This window comes from Zalophus californianus, chromosome 17 (genome assembly GCF_009762305.2).
Source record: "Zalophus californianus isolate mZalCal1 chromosome 17, mZalCal1.pri.v2, whole genome shotgun sequence".
Taxonomy (NCBI): Eukaryota; Metazoa; Chordata; class Mammalia; order Carnivora; family Otariidae; genus Zalophus; species Zalophus californianus.
Window position 1 is genome coordinate 13,666,288 of NC_045611.1, and position 19,857 is coordinate 13,686,144.

At 52.6% G+C, this 19,857-nt stretch overlaps 1 protein-coding gene and 1 non-coding gene across 2 annotated transcripts; one reads left to right on the forward strand and one right to left on the reverse strand.

Annotated features, from left to right (window-relative positions):
• Nucleotides 1-11,914: 11,914 nt before the first annotated feature.
• Nucleotides 11,915-11,987, forward strand: TRNAM-CAU. Its single transcript has one exon. It is a non-coding gene; the product is annotated as a tRNA-Met (tRNA).
• Nucleotides 11,988-16,550: 4,563 nt separating this feature from the next.
• Nucleotides 16,551-19,857, reverse strand: TLE7 (TLE family member 7). Its single transcript, XM_035725259.1, is given in 10 exon segments — nucleotides 16,551-16,655; nucleotides 16,969-17,041; nucleotides 17,587-17,744; nucleotides 17,873-18,014; nucleotides 18,214-18,455; nucleotides 18,566-18,778; nucleotides 19,143-19,173; nucleotides 19,386-19,408; nucleotides 19,599-19,700; nucleotides 19,702-19,857. Coding segments are annotated over 10 exon segments (1,245 nt in total).

Sequence of the window (19,857 nt, forward strand, 5' to 3'; positions counted from 1 at the left end):
CCCCAACCCATCCTCCCCGGCTCTTCTAAATGAGAGCTCGGAGATTGCAGCCCCACCCGTGGAGACCAGACACACTCCAGCATCAGCTCTACTGATGAGGGGACTTCACGCTGTTAGGGCGATTTGCACCACAACCCTGGCTGGAAGAGACTTATTCTCAGAGGGGCCCATTTGCAACTAACCTCATCCCTGATATGCCCGCCCCGTGGCTGCCACGCCCATGTGGGAAACACAATCTCCAATAGCTCAGGTCTAGGATGACCCCCAACATCAACTTGGTCTACACGGTGCAGCATCCAAGTACGTTCTTGAGAAACCCCAGGATAATAGCCACATTCGCTCTGCAGGGAGCCGGCTTGATGCCTCTCAAGCAGCCAGCGTCCTTGCCGGGGTGCACACACCTTACCAGACCCTAGACGTCTCGGTGTAGGGAACATCTGTCATGGCACAGCCATGGTGTGGTGCTAGCTGGAATCCCAATCATCACGCCCATGGGACCAGCTGTGCAGATGACAGCCCAGGCCATCGAATACAAAAGGGACTCAAATGACCACACTCAATGCTACTGACATGCACCTCCACGAGCTAGATGCCACACTGCTCTGACACCTGGCGTTACTGACAAGACCCCCCAATCCCACGGGGCAAACACCAGCTGCTTCGTTTAAGACGATCCATCACCCAGAGGTGCTCCTGGCTGCCACCCCAGCATTTCCAAAGCTTGCTTCTGCTGCCTGTTCCCAGGCATCCCGGTCCCAACGACAGGGGACCATCATGCTGGCAAACCCACGACTGAAGGACTGCCCCACAGCAAGCTCCACGAGCATTCAGGAAAAAAGCTGCCAAAGCCTGGAAGAACATTCTCGCTCCTGGGCAGCGACACGGGAAATTCTGGGGAGATGTTAGAGCAGACACACAAGGAGTTAAGCAAGAGGAGAGCTGAACCTTCTACATCTATGGAGGAAGATTAATCATTTGAAAGGTGGGGAGTCAAAGACCCTCATCAGATGCAGGATGTCCCAGCACGAGGGCGCCCAGAGTCAGGAACTCTTAGACCACTTCCTAAATAGTGGGGACCTCCAATGCTTCCGATTGTTCTTTCATATCTGTTTCCTACTGGGCCATCTCCTTAAAACCCTTCTCTGGCCTTTCCCCTGAATGAGGAACTACCCAATTTGAGGTCTGTGGTTTAAAAAAAAAAAAAAAAAGTATTCACCACAAAAGAAGATTACCTCAAGATCTTCTTCTCCACAGAATTAACTATTTAATTTTCATTGCAGCTCAGGTTTTAATAGTAAAGGACTGAGTGATTTATGTTGCATTTAATGCTCTAAAAGCCCTTTAGGTTTGAGTGGAAAAGAAATACAATAAAAACAAAGTTCCAATTGATCCAGCTGCCCAGCCAGGTTAAGGAACCAGTAATTTATATCAAACGGGGCTGGGGTTTGGAAAGCCTATGGTCTACCAACGTTTGCCAGGATTTGCCAGGATTTCAGTGGACCCTCCAGACTGTGCACAGAAGGAGGCAGACAAACGGAGGCTCAGAAAAGTAACTTTGCTATAAATTTCAGGACAGCAAATAATCGCCCCTTACGGGAGGCTCGCTGCATAGAGAACTGTACAAAGCAGGAGCTCTCCACCAGAGGCAACCTGTGCCCTCCTCGCCTCCCTGAAGACATTTAGCAACATCTGGAGACATTTTTCATTGTCACAACTAGCACCTTGTGGCGAAGAGCTACAGATGCTGCTAATCATCCTACAATGCACAGGACAGCCCCCCACTACAAAGAGTCATCCGGCCCCAAATGTCAATAGCACCGAGGCTGAGAAACGCTGGTCTCAAATAAAGACACTTGAAACCCCCGAGGCACCCAATCTTGTCACGACCCCCCACCCCCCTGCATCTTAGTATGCAGACCCGGTGCTCGGGGGGACAAGTGACTTATGCACATACACACAGACACAAGGCTTTGCGGTCTTGGAGCGGGTGGTTCACCAGTCTCTGATGCCATTCAACCCCTGATGCCCTTCCACAACCGCCCCCAATATCAGGCACCCAAGGATATTGAGGTCAGAACTCTTCTTAGGGAGTATTCCCCCCCCCCTTTTTTTTATCCTTCTAAGTAAAAGAAATCCTGCTCAAAAGAACCTGTGGCCCGTATTACCTCATTTAGACCTCACGGCCCGGTAACCGGGTCACGACTATTCTGATCACCATGTGACAGAGAAGGACCCTGGGGCACAGAGAGGGTTAGGTGACTCTTCCAAGGGTGAGTCCCGGGCACTCCAGGTTCAGGATCTCGGGAAATGCAGGGCACTCCGACTCCAGTCTGGCTTTCCATGGGGTTCCCGCTCCCGAGCCGTCCTCCACTCGCTGGCCAGCCCTGTGACAGCGCCCTCCGCGGGACACCCAGCCTGGAAGAGAGGCAGCGCCCTCCCAGGGCGGCCGCATCGGCGGGGAGAGGGCCCCTGCGTCGCCTCCCCTGCCTCCCCCAAGGGGCAGGACTGGGCAGGGAGCCGCGGTCTGTGCCGGTGCTTCTCATCTCCAAGTGCGCCCCCCTGTGAACGCCACCCACCACCCCGGCGGCCGATGCACAGAGCCAGCAAGTCAGCGCCAGGGCACAGCACCCGGGCATCACCTGTCGCCAAAGCGGCCACCAGGCTTCCTCCAGGCCCCTCTCTGAGCTCCTCACAGGCCCCCGCAGCCAGCCAGCATCTGGGAAATAATCACGGGGAGCCCCCGAGGAGTCCTCATTCTTCCTCCATTAAACCTCCCCTTGGTCCCCCGAGTCTGTCTCTGCTTTTGTTTCATGGCAAGAGGCGGCCGGGGTGCCAGCAGGCCAGCTGTGCTGAGGGGCCGAGCGGACTCTCCTCCTCCCGCTGAGGCCGATGCCCGGGCTCAGACATCTGGGCCCCAGGACTCGTCCTCTGCCCTCATTTCCGGCCAGCGACTCTTCAGTCTCACCACCGGCTTCCTGTTGAAAGCCACCCAGGGTGGCGCCTTCACATCCCCGGAGGCCTGTGACAAGCAGGAGACGGCATTCGAGCAAACTGTCTTCACAGGCACATTTTTCTGATAGTTTGTAAATAGGCATGTTCAAACTCGAAAATTTTTGTTTCAGAAAACAATAGCCACCCCGGTTTGACAGACGTTACCCATCTGCCATATGGGCAACACTGCCCACATCTGGCCCCGCCTGGGGCTCCTCTCTTAAGAGGCCCCAGCTCCTTTCCTTGACTGGCTTGCTCATCCCCCTAGTTGTGCCTGAGTGGCTTTTGGGAAGGGGCCGGGAAACGCCCCGTGTAGGACCAGTCCCCACCGCAGGAGAAGGTGGGTTTTCCGGACTCTGGTCCCCTAAGGGCAATGTCTGAGGCCACAAAGCATGGAGATGGTCCACACAGCAGCACCACAGCCCAGGATGTCTGGGGAGTGCTCTGCATCCTCGAACAGGCTAGAAGGTATGAACCCTGCCATTTGATGGAGAAGAAGAAAGAGGCCCAGAGAGGGGAAGTGAATGTGTCAAGAGCACACAGTGTCAGGGTAGGGAGGGTAGGGACTAGACCTGCACTCTGGGCCCCAGGCCTCAGTGTATTTGTGAGCTGGTGACATCATCAGAACCTTCTTACTTTTCATCCCAGAGAACAGGCTGTGAAGACGAGGGTCTCTTTCCCCACGCTCGGCCCCTCGAGGAGGAGCTAGCCAACTGCCCTAGGCTCGGAGCTGCTGCAGTTTCCCTTGTGGGCATCCTGCCACTGGGGTCAGCGTTTCCCGTCAAGAGGGAGAGGACTGACACCAGACGTAGGGATCTAGGTGGAGCCAGAGCGCCCCCTGCTGTCTAATTGCTAAGCAACCCAAACCTCGGGTCTGCCTCTCAGATTTCTTGGGGTCCCTGCCCAGGAAAGTTGAGGGTCGGGTTCAGTGCATACCCCTCCTGGGGAGTTTCTCCTTTAGCTCTAGACAACCCCGGAGGAACCGCCAGGATCCCTGTTAATGGGAAACTCATGCCCACCATCATTTCCTTTCTCTCCCTTGCTGCATCCCCGAATGTGTCCGGTCAGCATCACATATTGGTGGCTTCCGGCAGCCCGGCCACTGAGTCTGGTACGTTGAGAACCAGAAATGACGAGCCACTGTCCCAGGCCCCGTGGAGTGTCCAGAGTGAGATAACCAAGGAAACAGAGAAGCAAAGATTTGATGAGGTGACTGCAGTGGGATGGGAGACCAAGTACCAAGCAAACGGATTGGGCGGGGGGGGGGGGGGGGGGGGCGGTTCTGGTGGCAGACACGTGAGCTCTCAAGAGGAAAACAGAGGGAGACAGAACATGGAAAGGCATTTCTGGGGGCAGGGACAGACACAGCCAACGCCCCTCCTCACTCATCCCTTGTCCCATCTGCTGCTTCTTCTTCCCTCCTTCTCTCCCTCCTAACTCACCATGGGCACAGTGGCTGTCCGCCTCAAGCATCTCCCCACCTCTCCAGGCTGGGCTCTCTGGCCAGGCCCACGTCTGGTAGGATCCCTGGGACTCTGCCAGCGCCCTCACCTCGGCCCTGCTCATGAACACTTGGGTTTCCTGAATCCTGCACAAGCCTGTCCACAATCTGGATACTTGAGCATTCAATACCTGGGAGATACTACACAGGGGATTCAGCAAAGTCTAAACCATCCTTTGGCCCTGAGAAAGAGAAATCATCCCAGGGAAGCAGGAAAAGTATAAAGGAGTCATGCTGAGGGAAGTTTCTCTACAAGTTCAGAGCAAGGATCAAGTTCACCTGGGCCCTTTTAAGGCCAGAGGAAGTGGGGAGGAAGGGATGTGGTCCCTATGGGCAATGGTGGCAGGATTTGCGTGGAGAGGCAGAGTTAAGAGCAAAGACTTGAAGCAGGATGGCTCAGGATGAGTCAGTGGGAGGTCCCAACGAGTATTTCCCAAGAGGCAGCTGGAAGGTTGGAAGCAGGAAAGGGACATAAAGATTCCCAGCAGCTATGACCAACCTGCACTCCAGCCAGGGAGGGTGGGGACAGCTTGAGGTCACCCGCAATTAGCAGAGCCTCGGCCCTTGAAGGTGTCCTGCAAACGACCATCTCCATAGGAGGCCAGCATTCAAGTCAAGGGCCATTTAATACTCAAGGTCCAGATCAAAACAGAAAATTTAAGTCATACTCTTGTACCTTAAGCCTGTTCAGCATAGAGTGGGGATGATAAAAGTCGCTCATAAGGTTACAGTGAGGCCTGTCTGTGCTAATACACCTTCCCTACCTGGCACCTAGCGGCCGTTTGAAATCATGACGACTCCATTCTACTTCTTAAAACCCGCTCTTCCCAGGGCTTGGGAAGCCTCTGCAGCCCCTTGACTTGCTCCTTCAGTCTCCTCTTGCCCCCTAATTAAAACAGTAGCATTTGTGAGTACTGCACATACCTGAAATCACTTTACATATATGAGCCATTTAATCCTACCACCCTGCTTTCAAGATACGTTCTGTTCCTTCCCAATTTAAAGGTGAGCAAACTCAAGGACAGAGCTCCCACATGCACACAATAGGGGTCTGAATGGGGGAGGGGGGTGTTACTGGATCAAACACCCCTCTCCTAAGCCCGTGGGCACAGGGTTCCCCATCCAGGACCCTCGAGCCACACCCTCTCCCTCCATAACCCCTCCCCTGGCAGCTGTGGGGGCCTGTCTCACTTCGTTTTGAGCCTCCATCTTTTCCTTTGATCAACAGACCCACATTTCCAAAGGCCAGTGTATTCTATGCACACAGACGTCTGTCTTCCCCTGAAGCCCAACCAGCTCCAAACGCCTGACCCTTTCCTCCAGCCTCAGCCTCAGGCACCTCCCCAAGAGCATGGGGTTCACTCTCTCCAGAAGGCTAGTTCAGGTGGCCGTGCTGGTCTCCTGCCCCCGATGTGGGGTCCTGGGGAGCAGCAACCTGTCCTCAGGGGCCACTCACAGACCCAAGCACGGTAATGGAGGACTCGCCTATCTCAAACCAGTGAGCCCTCCCAGCTCCCCTATTTTGGCTCACAACACTACCTTTCATCCCCTCCTCCGAGTCCCGAAGCTGTGCCCTTGACCCACCCTTCTCCAGCAGCGTTCTCATTCCCCCAACTGTCCTCTATGCTTGGAACCACCACCCCCCCAACTGCCTCTCAGATTGTCCCCTTTCCCCACATTCCAACTGACCAACCGCCCTTCCACAGCCCCCAGCAGGTTCGGGTCAAATCCAAGCCCCCCCCCCCCCCGAGTCTTGACCACACTCTGGCATCTGTTAGAGTTAGTTCCCAGGGTGCATCTCAGCCAGTGAACCACGAACTCCTTGAGGACAGGAAATGGCTCTTCTTCCATTTTTTATCCCCACAAAACTGATCGGCCTGGCACACAAAACCATTGATCTATTTTGAGTAAATGATTTTGGGGATTTAGTTAAAGCAGAAAGTGTTTGGTTCATAGAGAGCCTTTGATTTTTTAAAAAATGTTAATTACATTTTCTGACAGAGAAACATGAAATTGCCCGGTACACCCACAGCCCAGGTCTATGCTCCTCGTGCGGCCACCACGCCTGCGGTGTTGGTGTTTTATTGATCTATTTGTTTATTCTGTTTGAGTGTTGACGAGTCACTCAAACATTTCTTAAGCCAATGAATAAAACTGATGTTAAAGCTCACCTGGTCCAGGGTGATCTGCACCTGAATACTAGAGGCGCCCAGGGAGTTTGTTAAAAATACAACCCTTAGCCCCCTTTCTAAGAGTCACCGAATGACAATCTCTGGAAGGAGGCCAGAGGGCTTTCACTTTTATCCATTTGTTTTTAATTTTTAAAACTTTTAATTTTCAGACTTAATAATCAAGCTCCCACATACCCTTCACCCAGCTTCTCCAGATGTTAGCACTTCGGTAATGGTGAACGCCAGGATCAAAACCAGGAAATGAACGTGGAGATGTTAACTAATCCGCAGACTTCACTCAGATTTCGCCGATTGCTCATTAATGTCCTTTCCATGTTCCAGGAGCCAATCCAGGTCACCACCCGGCACTCAGCTGTTTGAGCTGACGGATCTCTGGCTGTGAGTGTGCTTGCACACGTTGTCATATGTTTGAGGACCGCTGTCTTTGGGCGTGTGTGCGAATCATCTCTTCAAGTCTTTTCCCGTTTTTCTTTTGGAGAATCTCATCCTCTGTCCCTTAATTTTCAAGAGTTCTCTGCGTATTAGGGATCTTAAACTCTTCATCTTTGCGGCGAAGCCCTTAGTTTTGGGTGTTGCAAGTATTTTCTCCCAATTTTTTAATTGTTTTGACTTTATGGTATTTTTTGCCATGTCCAATTTACCAATGGTTCGTTCAACTGCCTCTGGATTCAGAGTCACGGTTTGAAATCCTTTCCTTATACAGAGCTTAAGTGGAATTTACCCAGGCTTTCCCCCCCTGCCACTAGTACTTACATGGTTTCATTTTTTACATCTAAATTCATGATCCATTTGAGTGTATTCTTCTATACAATGTGAACTATGAATTTAATTCTCTCTCTTAAAATGACTGCACAGTTTCCCAGCACCATTTATTAAAAAGCCTATCATTGCTTCTGAGATTCGAGATGCCACCTTTATCACACACTAAATGTCCATTTGTACTTAGGTTTATTTCTGCACTTTCTGTTCTATTTCACTGGTCTGTCTATTCGTGTGCCATGGCCATACCGCTTTAATTACAGATGCTTAATGGTTTGTTTTAATGTCTGGTGAACAAACACTAATGGACCCTCCACCTTTCCAATGTTTCAGTGTTTTCCCTGGATATTCTAGCAGGTTTATTTTTCATATGAACCTTACTATCAACAAACCACGCCCCTCAAAACAACTCCAAGAAGTAAGACGTCACCAGAAACTTCCTAAAAGACACCCTCAAAGGCCAGAGGAAAGTTTCTCTGGCCCAACCATCAACACAGGTGAAATCTGACTCCCAGCACCAACAAGAAGCCAACCTGTGGGGTCTTATTCTTCCTGCTGAAGGTGTTCCATGTGAGCCAGAAGCCCCAAAACCAGTTCCTAGGAGTCATCTGAGGTGTCAAGTGGATGGCAGGCCTCCTCGCTCACCGAGCTGGGGTCCCACCAACAAGAAATCCTTCTCCTCGAGAGAGTGGATGTCACAGGCCACCTGTCATCTCTATGATTTCCATGATCATCCCAAAACAAGGATGCCCACTCCACCAGGGAGTTCCAGCACAGCCCCACCCAGGACGACCGCCTGGGCCCCTCCCTCCCCCAGCCCAGGATCCCACATACAGTTAGTTCCCCGAGACCTACTGAGAAGACGCAATCTGCACTTTCCCCAAGTTAAGAACTTCCTTTTGCCCAAGAAGGTGTATGCAGACAGTCTGAAGTTTGGGGGTTTTCAAAAACTGACCACTACAAAGACCACTGCCTAAACACTTTCCTCCTACCGAATGACTTTCTTAGTTTAGCTCCTACCAGCTCTATAAGTTAGAAATTTATGATGAACATAATGCTGTAAATAAGTACTTTTTTTGGGTGAATAGCAAGCATTCCCCAGTTATTCTGACGGGCAGCTGGGTTTGGAAACCAGGGGAACAGAACCAAGGGGACTGGGAGGGGGCAGCTCTGGGGGCATCTCCTGCTCCCTAGTAGGCGCCCAGAGAGAGCTGGACCCTCCACACCAGGCAGTGAGTGGGGGAGCTCAGCAAAGCCAGAAAAGGTCCTCCGGCTCACAGTGCTCAAACGATCAGTGATGAGCAACAGTTACCACGGCTGCCTCTCTGTGCTAGGTGGATGCCACAGGCCAGCGAGGCCGACTCAGGTGTGATCAGCACTTGATGGGAAGAGAAGGGTTAAGACACCCCATCATGGCCGACCTGGAGATGAACAGAGGCACCTCACTCCAGCAGCCACGCACGGTTGTCTCCAAGACCTGGTCCTCTAAGGCATTATGAGAAGTAGAAGGCAGAGGACTTAGTCCCCCCTCCCCAGGGGGCATGGCCACAGCCCAGGGAATTTATGGGACGCTGGTATCGTAGAATAAGTTGGGAGGAACTGACCCTGTTCCCTCATAGAGGAGAAACAAACCCAGGAAGTGAAAAGACTTTCTGCAGATCTCGCAGCCAGTCAAAGTCAAAGCAGAGACCAGAGGACAGGTCTCATAGGCAAGGCTCCTTGGCCTCCACCGCAAAGCATTTGGGTGTTAGAGGCAATGCAAGGCTGCCCCCTGGAGGAAGGGCCGGAGAACTGCAGGCATCCCTTCACTTTGCATGCTGGCGGATTTCAAGACCCTGACCCTCCCTGGGTGGGGGTTGGGGGGCACGGAGTTCTACTGTCTTTGCTAGTGGCCTCCTGCCGAATCCCCAGGACCCTGTCAACGAAGTCCTATCAGGGGCCCAGTACACAAAAAGCAGCTTTTCCTCTCACCGCGTCCCTGAAATCACCGACCCCAGGAACACCTAGAGAGAATGGCTTTTCATTCACGGAAGAGGCACTGGGATGGATGCAGTGAGGACAGAACCTGAGAAGATAAACCTGTCCGTCTCCTCGGAGGTGACAACGTGTCGGGTGTCTCAAACACAATCTGTGCTGCCCAGAGAGCTGGAGTGGAACAGAGGGGAGGACCAAATACCCACCAAAGAATCAAGGGAGGGGCTCACGGCAGGCATCATATCTGAGCTAAGTATGACGAGGGAATGATTTCAGTAATGAAGAAGCCAGTAAGAAAGTCCCAGGGAAAGAGAGAAGGCAGAGCCTCCCCTTACCATGCCCTGGTGCCTGCTTTTCCCCTCAGCTCCTCACTCCCTGCCCACCCAAGTCCTGGGGAGCCTCTGACACTGACGCGTCACAATAAGCCCCCACCCTCCGCTGCACCGGCCTCTCTGCTCAGGCCCTCCCCTCTCAGACCTATCAATAAGCAAAAACTAGTTCTTATGTACCTGCTGCAGGGGGTCCAGAAAATTCCAAACCAACCTCTGCCCCAAAGAAAGAGAAACCATCTCAGGGGAAGAGCAAAGTTTGCAAAAAAGTGACGGGGAGAGAGAAACATCTCTGCTAGCTTCAGGCCACTGTGCAGGAGGAGCCCAGGAAGCAGATGAGGAGGAGCAGGCAGACGGGAGGAAGGCAGGAAGGCCCTAGATGGTTCGGCAGGACAGTTCATCTCGTCTGGCTGGGAGGCTGAGGGTCCGCCTTATCATTGCAGGGCCCTGATGGCTATTTCCCCTAAAGGACAGTGAGAAATGACTCAACATTGGGCGCGGGGACACCTCGCCAAATGTATCTAGAGAGATTCCTAGAACAAACCGTGTCCTTCCCTCTGCAGCTTCTCAAGGTGGGAGAGGTAGAGGGAACTCTGGCTTCACAGCTCTGACAGTGCCTGAAAACCCCTCCAGCTGTCAGACTCTGCCTCCTATTCTTGGGGCAGAATTTGTGCCACCCCAGGACAAAAGGGAGGGGAAGCCACAAAGTCAAGGCTGGGTAGCGGCTGAAAGGAAACCAAACCCAAGCCGCTGACTCTCCATGCAGTGCTCCTTGCTCACTGCACACTCTCCGGTCAGCTCTGAGTCTGGGCAGGAGATGGCAGCAGAGTGGCTTGGGGTGGGGCCCAGAGCCCCCACCACCCATCCTTGTGAATATGCTGTACTTAGGGGTGGCCCAGATCCTGTCCCTGGATCACAGAACACCCCGTCAAGAGAGGAGGCAAGACTGACACATAGGGAACTGAGAACAATCTGGAAATCCGGGGAAGTAAGAGGGAATCAGCGTGAACTGCGCAGCATGAGAGATGACCTGAAACCTGTTTCCGACGGAGCACCAAAACCCTTAAAGGCGCAAGGAGAAGGAAGGGGCTTGTCCCACCAGATATGAAAATATATTGTTACTGTGGTGAAAGCAAGAATTCCACAAGAGCTGGGGAGTGAAGAAGCTGAGAAGTCCAACGTAGTCTTACCTGTAATACTCGCCAGGTAAATGGGACAGGTAAACAATTCCTTGGGAGCCATCCCTCTGAGCATCTGCAACAGAAATTTCCCTGCAGGAATAAAGGAAGAGGGAAAAAAAAAAAAAAGGAATAAGGAAGGAATGCCTTCCTAGAGACGGTTGTATGTTCAGCCCATCCACCCATCTATCCACCCTACATTCTTATTACAATGAAATTTAAAACCCTGCTGGGGGGAGTGGCACCAGTCTTCTGCCCTTCGAGATGAAATGTCCCTATAGGTAATAAGGGAGCAAATTATTGGAAAGAAAATACAAAAATAGAGTCGCTAATAAACTGACAAGTCCAAGGTAACTTTGGTTTCCTTGTGCTTTCCTACTGAACTCACCTCCCAAGAGTCTTCTGGAATCTTCTCTCCCTTCCCTTTCCTCACTCCCACCCCTAATCCAGGACCAGGACCTCACGCCCCAAACAGCTCTCAGCCCCTCTCCGTCATCCCACTCCGTCCCCCACCCCTCTTGCTACCTGGGCCCTACCCACCCCCTTGCGCAGGGGCGCCCCCTGCCGCCCACCCACAGCCGGTGCCGCCCCCTCCAGCCTCTGTCCCCGCCCGTCAGCCCCGCGAGCCGGAGGTCCTCCCTCCCCCGCGCCATCAGGACTGACACCTGGGCTCGGAGGGCCCCTCTCACCTGCCCTGCGCCCGAGCCAGGCGCGCGCCTCCCGAGTCCCCGAGCGCGCGGGTGGGGTCACCCTCGGAGCCTGTGCACCTGCCCGGCGCGCCGCTGCTCGGGCCGGGTCCGCGGAGACCGTTCTTCTCCCAAGACCGACCCTCCTTCCCCGCGTGTCTGTACATTCAACGGCGTGGGGCCCGCTGCGGGGCGGGGACCCCCGGGTCGCTGCAGGGAGAGACAGACGCGCGGAAGCGGCTCAGGCGGTGGAAGGGGCCGTAGGCACTTCCCTTCAATGGTAAAGAAGAGTGGAGTTCCAGCAGCCCTCTTGGCGCAGTGGGCAGCGCGTCAGTCTCATAATCTGAAGGTCCTGAGTTCGAGCCTCAGAGAGGGCACGGCTATTTTGCTGTGCTCCGATGCGGTGTGTGCAGAAAGACTTGCTGCGAGGGGGCTCAGAAGCCCTCCCGGTAGCGGGACGCCCGCGACGGAGGAACGCACGTCCCCAGCAGCAGGGAGCCTCATTCAGCGGGAACGCAGGCGGGAGGAGGGACCGCGGCCCCGCTGCCAAGAAGGAAAAGCCGTAAGTGAGAAAACGCGCCGTGTTGGCGCTGCTGCGCGGAAATGGACCGAGCGTCGCCGAGTGGTGCGCTTGCTTTTGCGGCATCTGCGAAAGTGCTTCTCCTGGATCGCTTCTGTTTGCCCCAACTTCTCTCTACTTGGAGCAAGACCGTGTCTCCACGTTCTTTTTCGGCTGTCTCCAGAGGCTGTACCCTCGCTCCATCCCAGACCCGGCTTTCAAGAGCCGGCCGAGGAGTGGGGGGCAACCTGGGCAGGCAGCGCGGGCCCCCCACGTGGCCCAGGACCGCAAGGTGGGGCGCTGCCCTGGCGAGGCCTCGCTCTACCCACAGCTCTAGCTGAACCCTGCAAGTTTTGATTATTCGGTTTACAATAGCTTCCAATTACTTTGTGATTCAGTTTCCCATTATTTAGAAGTATATTTCTTATTTTCCAAAATAGGGAAATTTCTAGTTTTATTATTCATTTCTATCTTAATTGGTTGCATCGTGGTCATAGTGATGTGGTTTGAAGTGGGGTTCCCGAACCAACGGTCAAAAAAGAATTCTTGAGAGGTTTTTGGTGCAAAAAGGTGGGGTTTTTTTATAGCCCCGGAGCAGGACTCTTGGGCAGAAAAGAGCTGCAGTGGGACTGTGAGGAGTAATTGATGATCTATTTTGGAGCTGGGGGAGTTAAAGGAAGTTTCCAAGAGCATTTTCGTATGTTAAAGAAGATTTACAGGATCCTGGAGGCCTAGAGATTGTCAAGCCAAGGTGGTTTTTCCCTCTAGCAAAGCACTGACAGTAAAACAGTTGGGAATTCCGGGAGGAACGTCTTACTCTGCCTGTCTCAAGTATTTGTCAATGGGCTGCAAGTTATAAAGAAATTTAATTTTATCTACATTTTTGCTTTTGTTCTTCACATCAATAAAATATTTTTTATTTTATATGTTATATATTTTTACTTCTTTTTAATTTTTAAAGTAAGCTCTACACCACAGAGGGGCTTGAACTCAACACCCAGAGATCAAGAATCACATGCTCTACCAACTGAGCCAGCCAGGCACCCTGGTCATAGAATATATTCTATAAGAATTAAATCCTCTGAAGTGTATAGCTCAGTGTATGGTCGTGTTTTGTAAATGCTTTTTGTGTATGTGGGGAAAAAATACGTATTCTGTACTGGTTGTCCGCATTGAACTACGTTTCCTACTAATGTTCATCTTCTGTATTCTTTTTTTAAAATGTTATCTTTTTTGTCTGTTTCAACTGTTGGTTATTGATAGATTTGTCTATTTTGTCAATTTGTATATATTTTGAGGCTACATTAATAAATGCATAAAGCATAGACTTTTTGTATCTTCCTGGGAAATGAACACTTATGAAGTGTTCACCTTTATTGCAAATACTGCTTTTAACTTTAGACTACACGTGGTCTAATAGTAACATAATGTCAGCTTGCTTTGATTTAGTGTGTAGAAGCATTTTTTCCTATGAGTTTCATACTTTCTGTATGCTTGTTTTAATGTCTCTTTTAGGGGCACCTGGGTGGCTCAGTCAGTTAAGCATCTCCCTTCAGATCGAGTCCCGCATCGGGCTCCTTGCTCAGCGAGGAGCCTGCTGATCCCCCTGCTTGTGCTCTCTGACAAAATCTTTAAATATATATATCTTTTAAACACATATATTTGAGGTATTTTTAAACTAGTCATATAACCTCTACAGATTAATAGGAATATTTACTCTATTTACATTTAATATAATTTACTGGTATGTTTGGATTTAAATCTACCATTTTAGTAAGGTTTCCCTTTTTGTTCTGCCTGTTTTTATTTAAGTTCTAGTTCATTAAGGGGCACCTGGGTGGCTCAGTCAGTTAAGCGTCTGCCTTTGGCTGAGGTCATGATCCCAGGGTCCGGGGATCGAGCCCCACATCGGGCTCCCTGCTCCGCAGGAAGCCTGCTTCTCCCTCCCCCACTTCCCCTGCTTGTGTTCCCTCTCTCGCTGTGTCTCTCTCTGTCAAATAAATAAAATCTTTAAAAAAAGTTATTATGTTCCATTGTGCCAGCATTTTCCCTCTATCTGGAAACTGTATCCTTAATATTCTAGTAATTAATCTAGAAATTCCAATGCTACTACTTGACTTATGAAGACTACTATTAACTGGGACTTACATCTTTTTTTTTTTTTTTAAGTAATCTTTACGCCCAACGTGGAGCTTGAACTCACAACCCTAAGAGATTAAGAGTGGTGTGCTCTGTAGACTGAGCCAGCCCAGCACCCGAGGACTTTTACCTTTTTTCCAGCAAAAAATTTTGGAATTCTTTTATCACTCCAGTTACTGCCTCCCCACTTAAATGCTTTTTTCTTCTTTCAGTTCTCTCAGACACATGCCTAAGAGCAGGACTGCCGGGTCCCATGCTGACTCTAGGTTGAACATTTTGAGCTACCAAACTGTTTTTCAAAGCAGCTGCACCATTTGGGGTTTCAATTTCTCCCCATCCTTACCAACACTTGCTGTTGTCTATTCCAGCCATCCTAGCAAGTGTGACGTGGTATTTCATTGTGGATTTGATTTGCATTTTCCTCAGTGATGGTGAGCATCCTTTCCTGTGCTTACTGGCCATCTGTGTATCTTCTTTGGAGATATGTCTATTCAAATCCTTTGCCCCTTGGACAATTGGTTTGCTTGTCTTTCTAGTGTTGAGTTATAAGCATTCTTTATATATTTTGGGTAGAAGTCCCTTACCAGAAATAGGATTTGCAAATATCCTCTCCCCTTCTGTGGATTGTCTGTACCCTTTCTTGAGGTTCTCCCCGAGGTGCTCATTTTTTATTCTGATACACTTTATTTTTGAAGAAATAAACACTGTAGATGGAGTTGAAGCTCCCTTTTTGTCACCTACGACCCAGGCTCCCTCCCTCCCCAGGGATTACCACTATTCTGAACTTGATCTTTGTAATTCCCTAGTTGTTGGTTTAATTGCGTAAAATACACGTAATAGAACTTATACCATCTTAACCCCCTTGAGGCATATAGCTCAGTGGCATTGAGCACGTCCCCGCCACCATGTCCCCATGACCACCATCTCCAGAATCCTGATCACCTTGCCACAGTGAAATTGTCCCCATCAAACACTAACCTCCCATTTCTCTTTCCCTCAGCTCCCTGTAAACCACCCTTCTGCTGTCCATCCCTCTGAGTGATCGAAGGACCTCGCAGGAGTAGAATCACAGTATTTGTCCTTTTGTGACTGGCTCCTTTCACTCCCCACGAGGTCTTCAGGGTTCATCCACGTTGCAGCACGTGTCAGAACCTCCTTCCCTTTAAAGGCTGAAGCATACATTCCTGTGTGTGTGTGCATATTACAGACACATCACATTTGCTTGTCCGTTCATCTGTAAGTAGACACTTGTTCTCAGGATGCTTCCACCTCATAGCCCTGCAATGCCCCAGGGCCTCCACCTCCTCACCTGGAGCTGGTAGGAGACCGAGAACCTGGTGGGGACGTCCCCTACTCCTTTAGCCTTGGTCCAGGAACGAGGCTCATTCCTCACTCATGATCCATCGGCAGGAACTAGGTACCTGACCGTATCTCAGTGCACGGGATGGCACGCTTGGTCCCTGGCTTTGCACCTCCTCCCAGTGACAACCCTAAGCTACCAACTTTAGCTGCCTCAGCTCTGCCAACACCAAGCAAAGAGGAGGCAGAATGGGCAAGGACAAGGAAGCAGGCCTCTATGGCCTGATTTCAGGAGCTCGGCTTTTTCCACCTGGAGAGGGCCAGACTGAATATTACAGAATGCCAGAATGAAAATCAGGCCTTCCAAAGACTCAAGTAAAGCCAGATATTCTCAAGCAGCAGCTGAGAGAGAGAGAGAGAGAGAGAGAGAGAGAGAGAGAGAAACTGCACGTGAGAGACAGTGCACGAGCCCTTCCTCGGGATATGGTTAGACCAGCTCATGGAGTCTTAACCTGGGTCAGGAGTGGAGTGTTGATGGTCTACACTTAACAAACAAAACCTAAGTCTGGTGTAAAATTCCTTCCCCAGCCTGGAAGTTGCTGAGTGGGATCTAAGCAATCCATCACGAGGAGTTTGTTCTTTGAAAAAACTGACCACATGATCAGGCCATTTTGGTTTTTGCTCTTCTATTTTGCTGATTATAAAGGCAAGTTTCCCCACCCAAACCCAGAAATCAGTGATAAGAATACTAACAGAAGAAAAATCCCTACGCCGTATCATAAAAACCTGTGCACACAGGCGAGGCGTGTCCTGGGGGGGAGGGAATGGACAGAGGCCCGGCCACCGAGGGTGAGGCAGCGCTATCGAGGCCACGGAGGCGGCCCTCCCCTCAGCCTGCCAGCCTCCTCTGGGTCTTCACCAGCAGGAACACAGCACGGAAACCTCAGTACAAGAGCTGGTAAACCGTGGCACTGTTCTTGGAACCCGTGACCAGATACTGGTTGTCAGAAGACACATCACAACACAGGATGGCCGTAGGCTCCTCTACCTACGGAGAAGGAGGCTAGAAGAGTGACCACAGGCAGGGGCCAGGCGTGGGCCACAGCTGAATGCCTCACTTGGGGCTGTTTCAAGGGTAAGGACAGACCTAGGGCTCGGTCTGGAGACAACGGGGCAGGTCTCAGGGCTCACGGTGGAGCCTGTGAAGTCACAGAACCTTGAGTCCTCATTCCCCTGGATATAGTAAATGGACCCAGATACCACCCCAGAGGTACTTTCCGGCACTGTCCTCGGGACCTGGCTCACTGGGATCTGGGTGTGAGCTCTGAGAGCCTGGGTCTGCACATCCCTCCTCCCAATACCTGAAACAACGTTTGTAGAGAAGGTGCGGCTATGCAGTGGATCGCCTCGTCCAGTGCGGTCAAAAATAGCTCCCTGGTGAAGGAAAGGCAGGTGGAGAGGCCAGAGACAAGCTTGCATTCCAGTCCCAGCTCCATCCCCAAGGTGACTAGGAAAAGAGCAGCTCTTCCTCTGGCTCAGTGTGCCCATCTATAAAAATCAGAGACAAGAGCCCAACCATTCCCTCCTCTGGCCCTATCCTCCTGCCACACTCGGGATGGTGCTCAGTGTCACTGCACAAAAGGACAATCAGATGGGGCTTCGTGCCTCTTCTGCCTGCCCGTGTCTCCAAGCTGCTCTTCTGCATAGGAAGGCACCGTTAGAGAGAGCCAGAGAGGAGAGGGACGGGGACAGAAGACAGGCAGGGCGCCAGGCCACAGAGGGAGAGGCGGCGGTGGGCAAGGCAGACGTGGGTGCACAGATGGGAGCGGCAGGGACACAGACACCTGCGTCTCCACTTGGCCAGGCTTGGGGCTTAAGAGGGAGGAACAGAGCCTGGAACGAGGCTGGGCCCCGACTCTGCAGAAGAGCAGACATCCTGGGGTGGGACAGGACCCCTAGGGGGGTCGCCTGGCTTCCACTCACCACAGGAGGCAGACTGGAGGTTGTGGCGGTTGACATATTTACGAAGGACTGCCTTAACCTTCTCTCTCTGGTGCGTGTGGAGAATGATGATATCGCTTGTCCTCAGGCCTACTAGCACCCACTCCTCACTGGGGTCATGGGTAATGCTGAGGATCTGTTGGGAAGGACCGGAGTCAGCACTCCAAGCTGCCCACCCCGTCATTCACGCCCCCTCGGGAGACTCAGCCTCCGGCCCCTCCGCCCCGGGGACCACCCTCAGCCCCCTGGCGGCTGCCCAGACACCTCTTGCCATAATTCGTGCTGCTACAACCTCTGGTAGCACCTCAGGTCCCAGGAATATAGTCTGGTGTCTTCTCCTCCTGTCCAGAACTTACTGCCTGCGATGTCCACACAGCGGGACCCATATTCGGGGACCTCATGCTTCCTGGCGGGTGAAGAACTCAGAGGTTCACGCGCTGGCTAACCACCAGGATGTTTCGGGCCCAGGAAGCCCCCAGGAGTGCCCCACATCTATTCTCCACACGGAGTCACCTAGTCCTACTGCACAGGGGGGCAAGGGAGGTCCAGAAAGGCACACAAGCCTTCCCAAAGGCCTCACTGTCCAGCCCTCCCCTGGGCTGTACCTGATCAAGATTTGGTTCTGCAAATCCCAAATCTCAACAAATCCTTTGAAACAAGCCAAGCAGATCTGGGCATTGGAGGAGAGCGCCAGGGAATAGCATATGGGGCCCGTGGAGGCCAGCTGTGCCCTGACACGGGGTGTGGGTGCCAGATCCCACAGCGTCAGGTTCCGGGACAGACCCCCAGTGATGAGGCGCCGCCCGTCAGGGAACAGCTTGCAGGCAAGGACGCAGTTCTGATGGTCCTGCCGGAACAGTCCCCACCCTCACATCACCGGCTCGAGGCCCGGGCTCCAAGTCCCATGACAGAGGTCACGTCGGGGTTCCCCCAGCCCTCCCCGAACACCCACCACACCTGCAAGTCCAGCTGGGCCTGTGGGGCCTTGTTGCAGGCATGTAGAGCGCTCTCATCCCAGACCTTAATGTAGCCGTGGCCACACGTGTACACGTGGTGAGTCGAGCCGCTGATGGCAACGGCGTAGACTTTATTTCCATGGCGGAGCCTGCCAACCTTCCAGCACCTCCAGGGGACCCTCTGCCTGACCACGGCTTCATCCGGAATGGGAGGCTGGGGAGAGGAGAAAGCGGGTGCCCATCATCCACGGGTGACCGCCTGCCCGGTCCTCTAACTGAATTCCTAACTGTTCACCCAATGTCCTGAGACAATGCTGCTCACCAGCAGTAAGAGCAGGACCCGGCTCAGAGCGCCACCCCCACCCTGGACACAGCTCTAGAAGAGGTGACACCATGAGCCGAAGGCCCTGCACGGTGGCAGGGAGAGCCGGGAGCCGAGTTCCAAGGAAGCAGGGAGCTGCAGGACAGCCACCCCCTATGGGAGAGAGAAGAACACACTGCAGGCTCTCCCCTTTCCTTACTTTGGGGGGTAGTGGGGAAGGCAAAGATCCCAAGTGCAGAAAAAATACGACACTTACCATTGCCCTGAGAAACGACCAGACTTCTTCACTGGGCGGAGGTAAAGGGCAAGGCCGGCCAGCAGGGAAAGATCAATGCCCCCCTGCCCACAGCTCACAGAGAGGGCGGCCAACAGCAACAGAACCACAGGATTCAAGGGGAAGGCTGCTTTCCCCGACACCAGGCCTCGCGCCTTGTCCCCCATCCGAGGCCCAGCCTTGGGCTGCCACCTTCCCTGCCCAAGCGTCCCAACTGGGACTTACCAAACTCGGGTCCTGGCAGGAAGCTATGACACATGGACAGGAGCGGGGGCGGGGGGGGGGGGGGGAGATTCAGTGTGATCTGGAGAGCTCTGTGCTAGGATCCCCTCTCCCAGGGAGAGCTCCCCCCTCCCACCACCAGTCTGGTTCAAGGGAGACCTACCCGGATCCCAGCTCTGCTGTGGCTTGTGGCTCCTCCTAGGGGAACCTACTGGCCTGGAGCTCAGATCTGCCTAGACTCTGGAGGACCCACTGCTGCAGGGTCCTAGTGCTCATCTCCTGATAAACCAGGCCATGCTGTGTCAGGGAACCGGGGGGGCTGCTGGGGCATCCCATACACCCCCTCCGGTTGGGACTGTGCTTGATGCTCATGCTGGGAGGAAATGCCAGAGCTTTCTGGCACGTTCCTCCCCTCCTCTGGTTCATCATAAATACTGAGTATACTAAACGAAGCCTCTTCCTTCTCTCTACTCAT